At 31.8% G+C, this 18,783-nt stretch overlaps 1 protein-coding gene across 1 annotated transcript; it reads left to right on the top strand.

The window, feature by feature from the left end:
- Nucleotides 1-12,517: 12,517 nt before the first annotated feature.
- On the top strand, nt 12,518-18,550 carry LOC129301810 (kinesin-like protein KIN-12F). Its single transcript, XM_054940414.1, has 15 exons — nt 12,518-12,936; nt 13,023-13,160; nt 13,344-13,427; nt 13,539-13,664; nt 13,751-13,810; nt 13,918-13,971; nt 14,077-14,175; nt 14,371-14,466; nt 14,589-14,737; nt 15,003-15,152; nt 15,268-15,397; nt 15,509-16,513; nt 16,607-16,702; nt 16,780-17,550; nt 18,037-18,550. The coding sequence occupies exons 1-15, from the start codon at nt 12,628-12,630 to the stop codon at nt 18,283-18,285; spliced, it is 3,516 nt and encodes a 1,171-aa protein (XP_054796389.1). The 5' UTR covers nt 12,518-12,627; the 3' UTR covers nt 18,286-18,550.
- The last annotated feature ends 233 nt before the right edge of the window (nt 18,551-18,783 follow it).

Raw genomic sequence — 18,783 nt, forward strand, 5'->3', positions numbered from 1 at the left:
GGTATATGTTTTCTCATGGAGAACAACAGTAATAATAAATAGACTTATAATTAAAATTTTTTAATTTACTAATTCGATCAAATATGAAAAATACAATTTAAATGGTTCTACCATTTAAATAGACTTTTGAAAACTTAAATGACGTGATCCTATCTAATTTAGGATTCCAACAATGGATAGATCATATTTTTAATAGGTATGCTTTATTTTTATTTGAATTTAAAACAAGATAAAGTAATTTCTTAAATTTAAAAAATATATTAACTAAACTAATTGGACCCATTGGATTAGTCTTTATGGAATGCCTTTCATTAGCCCATGTAAGCCTTCATTAAGCCCATTAAGATTCTTTCAAGTATTATTCATGCTCATAAGTTCCCATGCTATATTAGGTTATGTATGTGGGCTTAAATATAAAAGATTATGACCCAATTTGGCTTTTTCAAGTGTATACTTATGTATTTTGCCTTCAGAGAGTTGATTTGGGGTCCCACCATATATTATAATATCTTAAATATAAATATCTTTACTTGGGGACTTTCCTCTACTTGGATGGCTTAACTTAGGATAACTTGGTACCATAGTATGCCACCTAGAAATTTGTTGCCACATATACCGTCATCTAGGATTGTTATGTAGGGTGCCATCTTGAATGCCGGATGACATCTTGAATGCCAATTAAGTTGCCACATAAGATCACGTCATTCCCTCTTTATGATTGCTTTCCATATAACTAATATAAAACGTTTGATTTACAACATTTCAACTAATTAAACAACGTAGTAATAAAGAACATATGTCAATTTAACTTTATTGACGTGGATAAGCTTTTAACTTAGGGTAGATGAATTTTTTTTTTTGGAGTATTTTTCAAAAAGCACCAAATGGCCAATACCCTAAAGTATTTTTAATAGAATTTTTCCCCTAAAACAATTAAATTGAAGCATTGTCTACTCCAACGATGTCAATTGTTATTATGTGGAGGGTCTCTCCATTTTATGATCTCCATTTTCCTCTACTGCTTTCATCTCAACCATTTATTAATTTTATAATTTTAAAAAAATTATTTAATAAAATAATATGAATGGTTGAGATAGGAGAAATGGAAGGAAATAGAGATAAAGTAATGAAGGGAAACCAATTGCAACCCATCCGAGAGTTTTCTCCTTCTCAATCATGTATTATTTGATGGGTCTTGTGTCGCATCAAATAACATGATCTGTTAAAAAAACAAATCAATATCAACACAGAAATACAGATCTAAAAAGAACAATCTAGAAAGTAGAAACCTAGGTCAAAGACAATAATCAATGAACAGAAATCGAAGAGCCAAATCTTACAAAAATTGATAACTAGTTACAGAAATTGAAGACCCAAATTGTCGTTTGAAAAAGCATTGTTGTAACATTACAGTTTTAATCCCCTAATTAATTAAATCTAATTAGGGTAATTAAGTAAGTTGATATGGTGTGTGGTTAGAGGAGAATAATAAGTGTTATTAGTTAAAATTTTAGGTATAATTTAGGTCCAAAGTAAAATTGGGTTACTTGGAGACCAAAAAGTAGAGAAAAACAAGCTAAACAGCCTTTGTGCCACATGCTGTGGCGCGTGTGCAATGCGCCGCGGTACATGGGGCCATCAAGTGAGAACTTCCTTTTCTGTACCACATGCTGCAATGTGTGGGGATAAGCATCGCGGTGCACGGTGTAAATTTTGCAAAATGTAGAAGCGAACTGATGCAAAAAATAGAAAGGTAAGGGAAACAGAGGAGCTCATATTTGCTCTATTAGGGCATGACTTAGATAAGAATTTGAGAAGGTTTGAGCTTCAAATGATTCAAGGTAAGATTCCTAAATTCTTTTTCTCCTTTTCTCTTTTATTTTCTCAAGGATTTGAGTTAAAGTTTAGACGAGAATGGTAATTTCAGTCTATATGAGGTATGGGTTCGAACCTATTGACTCAAATGGAGTTAATGAGAGTTTTTTAGAGTATTTAAACCTAGTATAAATGATTTTAATGGTTGTTGGATGATAGGCTCCATTAATGTCCAAAAATGGATATTAAATTTGTTATTATTGCGGTTGTTGAGGTATTAATGGCAATGTGGTTGTTCAATGAAGTTATATGACGTTATAGATAGATAATGAACCTAATAGATAGGCTCCAACTCGTGTAAAGTGAACATTGGGCAATTTAGAAGTAGAGGATTGAGGGTTTAATGCTTAAGTTAATAATGTTGATGAAATTCAACTTGGTTAATTATAGTTTTTAGCTCTTGATCACCTATTTAACTTAGGAATTCAAGCTTGAAAGCTCTTGTATTGAGAGGTAAACTTTTGACCTCTCAAAGATTTGAAGTAACTAGGGAAACCCTACTTTAGGTAGTTATGTGTTAATTGTAATGTGGATATTGATTATGTGTTTAAAATGAAAATGTTGACTTCAGAATAAGTGCATTATGCAATAAAAATCTCATATTTATCCAATTACTTTGATTTGCATTAAGCATGTTTAAAAGATATCAAAATGAGTTTTAAATTGCAAAAGTGATAATTGATATGAGTTGCATGTTTATGATGTGCATTAAATGAGTGGTTGGTAATGGTTTTAATGGAGATGAGTTTTGTGATTAAAAAGGATGTGTTGATGTGTTATAATTGAAAATGAGAATTTATGCTCACTTGGGAAGCATATGATTGTGAACCCAATGTAAGAATGTGATAAACAAAAAATTGAAAATGTGAAAATGAATAAGTATGTTTATGACATGATCAGTGGCGGGAGTTTGCCTAGGGATTGGGAGTAGAGAAAAATTCATATGATATTTAGCCTGCCCTCTGGTGCACAGGGATATAGCCTTGTCTCACAGTTTGTTAAGGGAATATCCCATAGTTTGTCGAGAGACTAAAACCTAGCTATCTCCACCAATTCAATGAGGAGGATATCTTAGAATATGAGACACCCCAAAGATTTGAGAATGGGGGAAGCCATGATTTGAGAGTAAGTCATGTAATCTTTGGCTAGGTCACACCTCACGATTAGTAAGCTTGGGTAGTCCAGTCACACAGACGGAACCCTATTCAGTGTTATAGCCCATAGTTTCAGTCTAAGGAAATAAGAAGAATATAAGGTTGGTTGATCATTCCTTAAGTAAATATATGAAATGTCACGCGTGTTAAGTTATGGCAAGTTGCGTGAATAATGGGTTATGGTCACATATTTGAGAATATGGTAACAATGCACCTAGTATATGTGAGATAAAGAAGTTATTAAATGATAAATGACAAGTTATGATATGTGTGAGCATGTTTTACATACTTGGTTCCTTATGCATGTACTTGGTTTATAATTGATATATAACTGCATAGGATAGGTTTAACCTTGATTACTAAGTGGCTAAATTCACTCCTTTTATTTAACACTTTTCAAGCTCTAACTCTGGTGTAGAGAAAGAAAAGGCTCAAGAGGTTAGGAATTATTATATTCTTACTGTATGCCTTTGGCTTAGATTTATTTTGTGTAATAGTATATAAATGCCAATTCTAGGATACATGCCATAACACTTGCACTATTTTATTATTGCAAATGTTAAATGTGTATTTTAGGCCCTGAGTATTTGTATATGTTAAGATATGTGTGTGTGTGTGTGTGTGTGTGTTTCTAGGGCAAAATACTATTGCAAGTGTAGAAATGATGATTTGAGCATGTTTAAATTGAATTAGATACAAAATAATGACAATTTAACTCCCCCTCTATTTTTAGTAAAGTGGGGTTGAGAAGTGAAATTATGCTAAGCTTGTGTTTTGGTGTATGTGACTTATTATACTAGTAGTCCTAGGTCCAATGGACATAGTCTAAGTGTTAGGAAAGGCTTTTGGTACATGTTAAGGGTTTTGGACACCCGCTTTGTGTGAAAATTGTGAAAAATAGTTAAAATATATTTGGGTGTCTAACTTTCTATTGTGACTTGTGTTGGGAGTGAAACTCATGCCGTTACCTAGCTCATGTAAAGAGCTTTTGATAAACACCTAGATCACGTCATTTGGCGTCGAACGAAGAATTCGGGCTCGTCAGAAGTTCCTTGATTTTGCTATCAAATGACAACAGAATCCGATAATTTTTCATACAACACACCTGGCGTATGTTGCCTGAGCCATAGCATATGGCACAAGGAGCAACACATCACGGTGCAGCATGCATGAGCAGTGGTGTATTGCCCTGTATCACAACATATGTTTTGTTTTTTTTAGCGATCTTCTAATTCTTTCACTCCTCTGAGGTATCCCATACTTTCGAAACTTATTTTTACTCTAATATAAAGGATTTGATTGTTTTGAACTCATTATTATTTAGAAAACTTGGAATCCTTTGAATTTAGACAAAAGCTTGGTAATCATTTTTATGTATTAGTCTTTTGATTACCATGAGTTATAATGTTAAATGTATTTAGTGGAGTGAGATTTTACAATATTCATCCATTATGGGTTCGAAAGAGCATTGCCGGTCATCATCATTCAAAGGAGAAAATGGTCATGGGGAACGATTTCAAACAATGATTTGAAAAGCGTCTTCCTCACTGGAGTCATTGCTGTCCATTTCCATAGTTGCCGAAGTCATTGCCCTTTCGTTCACAGTTATTTCCTACCCAAACCACCATCTCATTCCAAATCATAATTGTGTTCTTGTTCTAGATTCATCTTGCTCGTCCTCACTTGCTTGGTCAATCTTCTCCACCTTCATCGTCTATTAGATCTCTAGATCACCTCCATACAGAAAAAATCAACAACCCAAATTTGGGCTTAAAGTTTAAAAAGAAATAAAAGGTTGTGTAGATCGCTGGAGAGTAGAGCTAGGAATAAGGGCCGGGCTTGAAGTCCCTATTTAAATAAGGGTCCAAGCTTTATAAATTAATTTTTTAAAGTAACTGGACTTGAGGGCGTGGCCCTGATAAGCCTGTGAAAAAGGGCTCAGGCCCAAGCAGCCCTTCAAGCCCTGATAAGCCAGATTATCTTATATATATACACATACATACATGTATTTGACTAATAACGACACAATTTGGTTAATATTTAGGGTTAAGGTTTAATTTTGTCCCTATACATTTTTTTTAGGAGTGCTGGGCACCTTGTATTCTTAAGTGGGACAAATTTTCCCTTGAATTATTTTTTAAGGGAGCAAAAATCCCCTTCTATCGACTAGCCTTTTATCTTTTCATTATATGGTGAGTTGTCATTATGTAGGGCCTAGGAAAAGCTAATTTGGCATGGCCAAACCCCCTTTTGACTAGAAAGCTGGAATATTTTAAAAATAAAAAAAATCCTTTTAAACCTTCTTCTTCCTATGCTCTTATCCAATTTTGTTTAAAGTAGTCCCCCTTCCCACTTCTTTATCTTCTTTATCTTCTACTTCCTTTACCCAAGAACCCACAACCTATTTCTTTTCCAAATTCATCAAACAAATGAAGCACTATCGAACATCCACCGTCGTTCTCCACTAAATGTTGCTGCCATTAATGTGTTGCTCAACATCAGCGATTTGCGTTCAACTACAAGATCAAGTTTGAGATCACTAGCGAGAACTACTTCTTCATCCAATATCTATATGTGGCTTCCTCAAATCTTTATGGGTTAGCAAATTGATCTTCTTTCATCGCATATCTATGGCTTCCTCAAAGCTTTGTTGAAGCTTCTTCCTTGTTCTATAGCTTCCATCGTTATTCTATGGCCTTTGGTTCATGGTGTTCATTAAGTTTTTGTGAATTTGTGATGATGTTTTATATGTTTGTCAAAGCCCAAAGGTAAACAAACATTGTCTAGTTTTTGGGTTTTGTGAGATTGTTCTTAATTTTTTTTTATATGTAGCTATATTTTGGATTTGTGAGATTTTTCTTGGATTTTTGCTTGAGATTTGGATCTTGGATGGAACAAGAGCGAAGACATGAGTTGGGGAGAGAAGAGAGAGAGACAAATCTAGTGAAGGGATGGAGCTTGGAATGTTTTTCTAGGCAAGGAAGCCGAGTCAGAATTTAGGTGGTGCCCACATCTTGCACATCATCTTATAATGGGAGAATAAATGGCCAATCGATGGAAAGGGGTTTTTGCTCCCTTAAAAAATAATTCAAGGAAAAATTTGCCTTATTTAAGAGTATATGATGCACAATGCTCATGAAAAAAAGTATAGAAATAAAATTGGACCTTAACCTTAATATTTATTGTAGGTAATGAACAAAAAGTTACATAGATAATTGATATTAAATTTTCACTTCCATCTTCAAAAAGTGAACTTACATTTGAGAGATCTAATATTTTATTTTTAGATGATAATGAGGAGGATTTAGATTTACATTGATGAATATTTTAATATTCATCTTAAATTAAAATTTTAAATCTTGGTCGAATTTTATGTGAAACTTTAATTTGTTTTATGTTGAATTTTAAAATATTTTATTTAAATTAAAATGTTGGATTTTTTTGGGGAAAGAAAGCTTATGGGCCCAATCCTAAGCCTTATAAATAAGAGTTAGGTATCAAAATTAGGTCAAATTTTGGGTAACTAAGGTTTAAGGCCTAAGCCCTTAAGGGTTGGGCTCACCCTGTTTCCCACCTTTACTAGAGAGAGGGAATCATGCAAAATTCCTACTCTACCCTTCTTTTTGTCAAGAAGTTGGTGTACTTCCACAGGTATCATATGTCACTTTTTGGGAGTCCTATTCAACATTTTCTAACTGTTGTTTATTTAATGTTAAGGTATATCATTATTGTTAAACTCTTAAGTTGACTCTATGAATTTATCATTTTTACTTTTTTAACCTATAAAATAATGTTAACTTGTTCATAAACTTGAACTAGATAATACCTGATTAAACTCATAAGTTAACTCTATGAATTTATTGTTTTTACATTTTTAACTTATAAAATTATACAAATCTACTCATTATCTCATTAAGCAAAATATGTATTTACTAGGTAGAACTTGATTCGTAAAAGCAATAGGATCCATTTCAATAAAAAACTAAAATAAATAAATATTAATATTAATAAAAAAAATAAAACAAAAAATACCAAAAAATAAGTAGCTCTATTTTGAAATTTCTATATTGAGTATAATAATTTATGAATGTAGATAAATTTAATCTCAATCATTTATATTTGAAATATATTTAAATTAAATTATGATCATATTTTACATTTTAATTATTTAATTATATACTTCTAAAGGCTATTTATTAATAAAAGAAAATTCTTATGAGTTTACAATTTGAGTCTATGTTTTGAGTCTATATCCCTATCACGAGTTTACTGAAGCTTATGAGTTTAACAACCTTACGTATACAATACTCTAATTTAATTATTTTAAGGATGAAAATACTATAATAAATATTTTAGGATACTATGTAAGGTGTTCCTTGAAGAATGCTTTACTCTTTACCTTAACCAATCCATCAGAATTATTCATTCAGAAAGTACAAAAAGGACCCTTACCCTTTAACTTAGAGGCAAAAATTCCTCATTCCTTATTCAGAGAATTCCTCATTTAGAGATAAAAATGTACCTTTGCAATTTAATTTAACCATCCCATCAGAATTACACATTCAAAGAATACTACAGGAACCCGCTAGTGACATTTTCCTCCGTTCAAGTTACCCTTATTCTCATTAGAAAATGTTGCAAAATCTATTGTAGGTGACTTCGAAAGAACTGGCAACAAAACCCAATTAGGGGGCGAATTAACGTGTTTTAGAAATTTTTCACTTTTAATAAGTTTTCTAAAAGTCGAGTGTATAAGTAAAAACAATATTAGTAACTTGTTAATATTAATTAATAATCTTTTGAAATCTTATTAAAAAAAATAAAGTGTTTTTCAAACAACAACTTTATATGGAAAAATACAATTTTAAGCCTTTTGAGATTTTCTCCATTAAAATCTACAAGTTTAAACCAAGCATTTATAAGTCTTTACAATTTGTCACTTTTTACTATTAACATATTAACAATAAAAGGTTCACATATTGACAAGTCTAAGTTCAAATATGTATAAGTAAAAGTCTATACACACACACAAGCAAAGGCTCAAAATTGAAAAGTTTGTGTTGGCAAAGTTCAATCCAGAGAAACAACAATTAAAATAATTAATCTCTTGTAGGAACCTGCAATGAGAAAATTAATATAAGAAAATGTCCACATACAGAAAGCTAATTTTTATTTTCTAGCTACATTTGAACATTCAATATTAACAAAATAAACATTCATGTTTTCACAAAACATAATCTAATGTTTCTAAGAGAGCATTTTCATGATGATAAATAGGTTATGAATTCTTCAATTCACGTGTGAACATTCAATATGAACAAATAAACCATCATAACGTTATTACAAATATTTCATTCCAAAACGTCCACTACCAACAAATAAGTCAAATTATATCAACAACTAAATTATAGCCAATTTTTTGAATTTACAACTAACCATTCAATTTTAACATGACAACATCACTATTTGCACAACAATAATCCAAATCATAGCTTTTTTTTTTTTTGTCAGAGCATACAAGGATCATACCACAAAGAATCAACTGTACATTGAGAGCTGGGTATCCAGAAACATCTAACTTACAAAAAATTTCAACATCAAAAGTCAAAGAAAACATGAGATCTTGCATGGTGATTAATAAATAAATCATTATATAGAAACAAAATCAGCAAAATGAAAGAAAATCTAGAAATTGATTTTTCTCCACCTCATCAAGAATACCTCAAAACTTTAGAGATTCCCTTGCGTAGCATCACCTTATCTTTGAAACGAACTAGGATGCCTCGTATTGAAGTGGATGGGTGGAATTTAGGGTTTTAGTTTTAGAGGACAAGAGATGGGCTCCCTTTTGGCATTATAAAAGTAACACAATCACACCTCAAAAGCTTTGAAAGTGACGATTATAGCTAAAGGGAGAGAAGGAAGAGTGAGGAAGAACCAAAAGAAGGAAGAGAGAGAATCACCAATTCTAACTTTTTCTTTTTCTTACTTATTAAGGGCAAATGAGTCTTTTCACTGGAAAACATATTTATATATAAGGTCTTTGGGCTTGCAAAATTAATTCAAAATGTATGAAGTTTTAGGTGTGCATTTCTTTGATTCGGAGGCCTCAAATGTGATTTTCTTATTTTTCACATGTTGTGACACCTGCAAGCAAATGATTCTTGCCTATTGATTTTTCTTGTGTTTATACCTAGTCTCATATTCTTCACATTCTATAATAACTAATATTTAGTTATTATTGTAAAGAGAAAGAAAAGAAAGAGTTGAGTTTAGAATTTTTCACTAAAGAATTTGGTCATATTCACAAAAGATATGAAGAGAAATTTCTAGAAAGTTGTAACTAGAAGGACAATTTTTCTAGCTAGTGCCATAGTTTTCAGTACTAATTAAGGTATAATTAGGTTAGAAAATCTATCAAAAACCTATGAATGAGCCTTTTTAGGCAAAAAAAAAAAAAGTTAGCAGGCTTGTGACTATGCTTGTTTGAGTAAATAGATTAGGCCTATTTATTTAAAATATAAACTATTTATATTTATATTGTACTCACATAATAAATAGTATATAGACACGCACATTTATATAAAAATATATTAAATGATATAAAAATATAGAAATAAAAGTATAATCAATATATCATTTAGAAATTAAACTAATAAAGGAAATCTCCATTTATATTATATGTGTGTGTGTGTATTAACTATTAGTCTATTTTCACTCCCTCTCTCATATAATATATATATATATATATATTTATACACTTACTATATTATAACTTAAATAAATTTTATTAAAAGATTAAAAATAAGCATATAGGCTTGTAAAAGATCTATCACTTGACTTGTTTAAATTTTGATCTATTTGTTTAAAAAAAATAATAGGTTAAACTTATATTGAAACATATTTATATAAATAAATTAAATTTTTTTTGTTAAAGTCTAACTTGAGGTATTGGGCTCGTTTGTTTAAGATTAAAAAATAAATAATTTTTACATAGTTTAGAAATTTTATAAAAAGAGATTTATTTTATAGAGATTTTATAAAAAGTAGATAATATTTTATGTTTGGTTACAATAATAAAAAATAATTATTAATTAGTTATTTTTAAATTTTATAATATTTTTCTTAATTTTTGTTTTATAAAAATAATTTATTATTATATTATTTAAAAAATTTATTATATCTTCACATATCCGGTCTATTTAAAACTCTCTCTTATCTGCCGCATTAGATTATTTTTAAAAAATATTTCTTAAATAATCAAAAATATTTTTTATTCTGATTATTTTTAAAAGTTCAAACAAACATCTTATAAACTCCCAAAATAATTTTTTAAAAGAAAAGTAATTTTTTTATGAAATAAGCTAAAACAAATGGATCCATTGATAAAATTGGTTTAGAAGTTATCTTAAGCAGCTTTTTAAAGAAATATTTTTTTATTTTTTTCAGAATTTTAGAATGTTTATTGGGAGAATTACATTCAAGTCCCACACAAAAAAATTAACTACCACAAAGTTCATTAATAATTGAATTAAGGTTAAGGTTATTAACAACACAATCAGTTGTCAATAATTTTAATTTAATTATCAATAAATTTTTTTATGTAGAATTTTAATATTAGTCTCCCGTTTTTATTCCTTTTGGCTGCCCTCATAGGTAGATTTGAGTTGATAATTGATGAATGAAGATAAGGCAACCCTAACACGGAATCTCCTAAAAGCGTCAACGGCTAGTAATTTTGAATTGATTGCAAATATTGACTAAAGTGCCCCAAAGCACCAGAATAACACACGTGCCTCAAAGAATTTTTTTTTTTCCATTTTTTTCCGTCTTTATTTCTTAATTTGTTCTTTTTTTCTTTAAAAAAAAATGTCACTGCATCCGTTTCATGAATATATCTATGCTTTGGATTTTAGCTTTCCCCTTATATGTGAAAAACAACACAAGAATAACTGTTCTTTGTTTTTTTCCTCTGACAAAATGGTTTGCACTTTTTCAAGATGGAACGGGTGATTTCAATTTTCAAAATTCATTATTTTGACATAGATATGTTCTTTTGTTAATACAAACATATAATTAGTGCAAAGTCTCATATAATTATTTATGACTCATAAATAGCATGTTTGTTTGAGTTTTTCTCGTAGATATATAATAATGATAATAATAAATAATATAAATATAACTATGATATAATTATTGGAATTTTCAGGCCAAATTTATTATAGCGTTGGGTATATTATTTTTTTATTGTAAAGTAAAAAAATATCCTACATGCTAATATTCCTATACTTAAAGCTTCGAGCCTGAAAAATTGAGGTCTATATAGTATTATTTAATCATAAATTTATATTTTATTTTTAATAGGTGGACAATATTCAAATTTATTTTGAAATGTTACATTTAATTTATAAAATATTATAATAAATATTTTTCAATATGGGAATCTTTTTTTATATTACCTTTATTTTAATCTAAATATCTTCGTTTACCATATATTATTTGTGTAATGTAATGTAAAAAAAATGTACTATTTACTGGATTAATAAAAAATAAAAATACTGAACTAAAAATTTAAAATAAATTATAATTTTTTTGATATAAACTAAATTTAAAGCACTTACATTTTCTGAATTTATATTTTTAAATTTAATAAAAATTGATACCATTTTAAAGTTGTTTTAGTTGTATTATTTTTATAATAATAATAATGATACTAATAATTTGTATAGTTTAAAAATAAAAAATAAAAATAAAATATTTTTAAATTATATAAATGATAATTTAGTCCATCAAAATATCATAATTTTGTTAAAATTTTTAAAAAATTTTTTATCACTAATAAATTTATATAAATGATCAAATTACCCTTCTTGAAAATAAAATAATTTGTAAATTTTGTTGAAATAATTATAATTTTTTTTCTTATATTCGCAATAATGCAACAATAAATTACAACTTCGTACATTAAATTTTTAATTTATTATTGTATTATTGTGAATGTAAGAAAGAAAGTTGTAATTATTTAAACAAAACTTGTAAATCATTTTATTTTCAATAACAATAATTTAGTCATTTATATAAATTTATTAATAATAGAAAAGTCTTTAAAAACTTCTGTAAAAACTAAATTGTTATTTATATATTTTAGAGAAATTTTATTATCATTTTTTTAAATCTATCCTTGTTAGAAAAATAATTTAGTCTCACAAATGTTTAATTCAACAAGTATAAAAATTTACAGATAAAAAGTAACATATTATTTTTATATTTTATTTTTTTTATTCTGCTTAAAAAAAAAGGAGGACGGTCATTCAAATTCATTTTCAGATAAAAAGTAACATATTATTTTTACATTTTATTTTACTGTTTTTTATTCTATTTGGGAAAAAGAAAAAACAAAAAAAGGGAGGACGATCATTCAAATTCGATGATGAGAGAGTGAGACTGGGTGTTCTATAACGGTCGAATCATCCTTGTTGAGAGTAAAGACACATTCTTCGTCTTCACTTTCCTTCAACAGTTGAATCCAAAGTCTCTCTCTTTCTCCCTCGTTGTGAGTAATCTCCTTCTATTCACTTTTCATCGCTCGGCAAAAATCATGAGGCAAAATACTAGGACAGAAACTGCCGATACTAGTTTCTTGGGCAGCATTTCGTCCTCATCGATTAGAAACCTGCTTCCTAGGTCAATCTCTTCGAAGCAAAAATCTTCTTCGAACCCTAGATTTCGCAAATCTAGTGCCGAAAACACTCCTCCCATCGATCCAAACATCCAGATTAAGGACGATGAGCCATCGTTGCCTGCAACATCCAAGCTATTATTGTCCGAAACCCCAACTTCTCAGAATGAAATCACCGAATCGTCGGTCTCAATTGAGCAATCAAAACGTCAAGATCCACATGTGAAGGTATGAATTAACTTAATTCTTAAATCCGTAGTCTCTTAGCAGTTTATAGATGCGCATGTGAAATAATATTTTTGTTTTTGGTTAAGGTTGTTGTACGAATTAGACCTACTAACGGCCATTCAAAAGAGAGAGATCAGACCATTAGGAAGGTTTCTTCTGATATATTATGTGTTGGCGGAAGGCAATTCACTTTTGATTCGATTTTTGATGGGAACTCCAATCAGGTAAAGAACTTGACCTCTGGTTCACATTTTATTCATCCGTGACTTATCAAACTTAAGTCCAATATATGACTTAGCTGCTACTGTTATGCAATAAATTGTTTTCCTTCGTTGCTTCAATTATAATGCAATATATTGGGGTGAATCGATAAAGAAAGGTGATTCTAATAGCTGTATTTTGTTCAGGAAGATGTTTTCAAGTCAATTGGAGTTCCGTTGGTTAAGAATGCTTTGGCTGGTTACAACACTACTCTTCTTTCATATGGTCAGGTAATTATTGATAATTGCCAGATTTATGAATGTTTTATTGTAAATTTCAGTGTCACCTTTGATGGGAAATTCACCTTGTTATTGTTTGTTATTTGTTTTGCATTTTACTAGTCTGGAAGTGGAAAGACTTATACAATGTGGGGTCCCCCTAGTGCCATGGTTGAAGAGCCCTCACGTAATAGTCACCAGGGAATTGTTCCTCGGATCTTCCATATGTTATTTTCTGAACTTGAGAGAGTATGTGTTCCTTATCTTAACTTCTAATTCTAAACATTTTCCATTATGGCTTGATTTTTTGGCTGAGTTCTAAATACTCTGTGTAGGAGCAAAATGAATCTGAAGGCAAACAGTTTAACTATCAATGTCGCTGCTCTTTCCTTGAGGTACGTTTGTATTTCTTTATAACATATCACCAGTGGGGCATTGACGTGCTTTTCCCTATCATATGGAAATAAGCTTCATTCTTTTTCTGTTGGTTATTTTTGAACAGATATACAACGAACAAATTGGGGATTTACTTGACCCAGCCCAGCGGAACCTTGAGGTAGACTTAAGTCTTGTTGTGTTCAGTAGAAAATTATTTTATACTATAACTGTTCTCCATTGTTGCGTGCTTACAATCATTATGGAATGGCCCAAACTATTGTAGATGAAGGATGACTCCAAGTCCAAGAATGCATTGTATGTTGAGAATCTGACTGAAGAATACGTCACCAGCTATGAAGATGTGACACAAATTCTGATAAAGGTAGCGAAGCATTGAAACAAATGATGCTGAAAATAAGATATCTCTTTGCCGTCTTTTTTTAGAAAATTAGATATAAACTAATGTTTGTTTGACTTATGGGGGATCAATTGTAAGCATTTGTTCCACTGATGACTGCTGCATTTCCCCACTGAATATCTTGTCAGTTAGGTTGACTTCTCCACATATGCTACGCAGGGCCTTTCAAGCAGAAAAGTTGGAGCAACAAGCTTAAATTCTAAGAGCTCTAGATCACATATTATTTTTACTTGTATCATCGAGTCTTGGTGTAAGGTATAGACTCTACTTAAAACTCGTTATAGAATTATAGTTGTGAAGATTACATGCAACCTTTAGCCATTTTCGCTATTAATTTTATTTCAAGATTTGTTGATTTTTGTCAACTAATGCTGTAGGGAACCTCATTAAATGGTTTTAGTAGTTCAAAAACAAGCAGAATTAACCTTGTTGATCTCGCTGGACTGGATAAAAATAAAGTTGACGAGGCAGGCAGACAGAATCTAAGAGAAAGCAAGAATGTAAAAAAGTCCCTATCTCAGCTTGGGTAAGATGATGTCAATTAGATTACTATGCTTGAAACATTTTCTACAACCTAAGTTGATGTCTTTTCGCTATAATTTTGTAAATGTTTTACCATGTGAAATCATTTGTTACAGCAGGAAATAGTATATAGTTTTTAGGATTTTTTTACTAATGGCCAGTATTTTGCTTTTTGGGTAATCAGGCTTACCCTTTGTCATTAATTAACTTCCATTTAGACTTCTTCCTAATAATTGATAGCTGATTAATGATTAATTACATCGATGTAGGCACGTAGTGGATGCTCTAGCTAAAGAAACTCAGTTTGGAAAGGCTGGAGACATTCCAAATGGAAGATCCTGTTTGACTCGTTTACTGCAAGAATCACTTGGTGGAAATGCTATGCTCTCAGTTATCTGCTCCATTTCCCCCCATAGCAAGTATATATTTCCATATAATATCTTAATATCTTAATTTAATCATGTATAGAATCTAGTAGCAATGGTATACCATTTTTGAGTTTTTAGATATAAATATTGTACTGGTTTGTTGTAGGAGTAATGGGGAGACACTACGAACTCTCAGATTTGGACAGAGAGTAAGATCTATAAGAAATGAGCCAGTTATCAATGAAATTAAGGAGGATGAAGTTAACGATTTGAGCGATCAAATTCGACAGCTGAAGGTAAAATTTTGTCGCCAGAGCTCACTACTGTTTTAATTATAGTTTTTGAAGAATCAAAAGCTAACATCAATAAGAGATTGACAATGACAGAACGTGTTTTCTCTCTTGTAGGAAGAACTTATTAGAGCTAAGGCTGATGCCTACGGCTTAACTGGGGGTAAAAACGGGGATTTCCGGGGACGTAATGTGCGGGAAAGCTTGAATCAATTGAGGGTTAGCTTAAACCGCTCATTACTTTTACCTCACATAGATGATGATGATGATGCTAATGAAGTGGTAAATGTGGGTGAGGATGACATAAAGCAATTGCGCCAGCAAATTGATGAACTGTATAGTTCATGTGAAGGAACTTTTAAAGACTTATCAGCAAGTGAAGATTGTGCCCAGTTTTTTTCTGTAGACGACAATTGTGAGGAGGCCATGACAAGTGGTGATGAAATCGAAAAAGATGAAGTAAATTCTGAAAAAACATTAAAAAATCTAGCATCAACTGATAAACTTGATTCCACTGTTGATACATCAAGAGCAATTAAATCTACATTCAGCGATGGCATTCCAGTCATCTCTTGCTGTCAATCTCCAATCCTTGATGAACCAATGTTATCAGAGTCTCCAAAAATAAAAAATATCCAGAGGAAAAGCATCGCTGTTTCGTCAAGTCGTCTTGGAAGTTGGAACAAGGTATCTGAGAGTTCCAGTTTTAGTAATGAAGTGTCAGGCCAATCATCCGAACAAGGTGAACTTCGGAGATCCTCCTTGAGGTCAAGCAAGGTTTTAGCAGGCGCTACTGAATCCTTGGCAGCAAGCCTTCAGAGAGGCTTACAAATTATTGACCATCACCAGCGGAACGCAGCTTTGAACAAGTCTTCAGCTTCCTTCTCGTTTGAGTACTTGACCTTGACGCCATGTCCAGAGAGTGACAAGGTCGGTTCTTCTATGCATACAATACAGGAGAGATCTTCTGGTGACAATGCATCTGCCTCTTTACTTTGTGCATCTTGCCGGAAAAACATATCTGATCAAGAGTCCATTGAGGTTCAAGATAGTTTGAAGTCATCTCTTGACACCGTTGAAGAAGCAGGATTTTCTGATGGGCTAACAGATAGAGATCCAAAGGTGCGTCTTCCACTGATTTGATTTTAACCATGCATTTTTATTTCCTTGACAAGATACCTGGTTAAATTCTTTTTTCCTTTTCTTTTCTTAAAGAATTTGGAAGTTGTAAAGGAAAAATCCACCAAGAGAGAGGAGCTTGAAGATGTCTGCAAGGAGCAAGCAATTAGAATTGAGCAACTAAATCAATTGGTAATAAGAATCTAAGCCTTCATTGAATAATGTGTGTGATCTGAATTTCACATTGTTAACAATCTGGATTTGATCAGGTGGAGAAATACAGAGGAGAAAGTGAAAGCGACATAACGTGTGAAGTTAAAGAAGTTGAGGAAGAGTTAGATCAAAGAGACAGCTCTTTTGATGCTACTGAGAAGGAAGCTCTTCTTAAGGAAATTCAGAATCTAAGAAGCAAACTGCCGTTGTGTAGTGATGCACCAGTTAAAAAGTCAACAGACAAACTGAGATCTTCATTAATATCAAGATCCATACAACTGAGAAAAAGTGGTGTATTTTCTCATGATAATGGTGGGGAAGGGCTCGAAAAAGAAAGAGAAAGATGGACTGAAATGGAGAGTGAGTGGATTTGTCTCACTGATGAACTGAGAGTTGACCTTGAGTCCTACCGGCAGCGTGCAGAGAGGGTGGAGATGGAACTGAAGCTAGAAAAGAAGTGCACTGAAGAGTTGGATGATGCACTAAAAAGATCCGTTCTTGGACATGCAAGAATGGTAGAACACTATGCTGATCTACAGGAAAAATATAATGACTTGGTTGCAAAGCACAATGCCATAATGGAAGGGATAGCAGAGGTGAAGAAAGCAGCAGCAAAGGCAGGAAAGAAGGGTCATGCTCGCTTTGCCAAAGCTCTTGCTGCTGAGCTTTCCGCCCTGAGGGTGGAAAGAGAAAGAGAGCGAGACTTTTTGAAAAAGGAGAACAAGAGCCTTAGGATTCAGCTTAGAGACACTGCAGAAGCTGTCCATGCAGCTGGAGAGCTACTTGTTAAACTCAGAGAAGCTGAGCAAGCTGCATCTGTTGCGGAGGTAATTATATTAATTATTTTCAGCATAAAATTATGGTGGATGTCTCCTATTTAAAGCTGAAAACATTTTCCAAGAGTTTTATTCAAAATCAAACCATCAATTTGTGTTTCTCCCCAATTCCAGCTAAGCACGCTGCATTTGTCGCAAACGTAGAAGCAACATATATATTATCTTGTGCTGAAAATTACTTGAGAGTTATGATTGGATCAAGAGGAGAGAAGAGAGAATGCTCTGGCCTTAAGTTAGATAACACATTATATTTTGCCTTCTCAATCAAACAATTATTTGACTTTTTTTAATTACCTTTTTATTTCTATGTTGGATGATAACGTTATAATAATTTAGAGTTCATGATCTTGTTCATTTGGATTTGTTGTGTGCTAAATGAAACTGTCTGGCCCCCTCCACTTCCAAATAAAAAAAAATGTAGAGAACAATTATTGTGATTATGCTTTTCTTGAATTAATTTTTATTTGTGACACGCAGGAGAATTTTTCGAAAGTACAAGAAGAGAATGAAAAGTTGAGAAAGCAAATGGAGAAGCTCAAGAGAAAACACAAAATGGAGACGGTGACCATGAAACAGTACCTGGCAGATAGCAAATTACCAGAATCTGCATTGAAGCCACTATACAGAGAGGATTCTGATGTTGTAAACCATAATGCAATCCCCTATCCAAATGATGACCAATCATGGAGGGTAGAATTTGGGGCAATCTATCAAGAGCATCTGTAGTCAGTAGTGGCTTGTTGTTTGATTATTTGATTTCATAAGCAATTCATCAACATGGCAGTGGGTTATGCAGATTCTTTGTGCAGATTCATTGGTAGTAGCTAGCCTGGCATCAGATCCTACTTGGATCAAAAGCAGTTTTTATGGCCATTATATTCGTTTTTTTTTTTTTAGGTATTCTTTATTTATTGTTGTTGTTTGCTTCAGTACGATGTGTGACCATTATTGGTTTTCTATGTTTTGAATGAAACAACGATGCTTCTATCAAGTTTTTTCTGAATTTGACAGAGCTTTCAACGATGCTGGTTTGTTCTTGGTTATTTTAACCAGAATATCATGTTGTGTTCTGCTTACTCTATTTAGGGGTTGCTTAATCTTGTTTGAATTTGACTTGGAGCGAACCCATGGCTTGGTGGTTATAGGGCCATGTTGGCTTCACTTTGCAAGTCATGGTTCGATTCTGCATTCTTCACTGAGAGCTTTAAACGATGTACCCTATTT

Source organism: Prosopis cineraria, unplaced genomic scaffold (assembly GCF_029017545.1).
Source record: "Prosopis cineraria cultivar Desert tree isolate PC_DT_omini unplaced genomic scaffold, ASM2901754v1 PC2, whole genome shotgun sequence".
In the NCBI taxonomy this organism is placed as follows: domain Eukaryota; kingdom Viridiplantae; phylum Streptophyta; class Magnoliopsida; order Fabales; family Fabaceae; genus Prosopis; species Prosopis cineraria.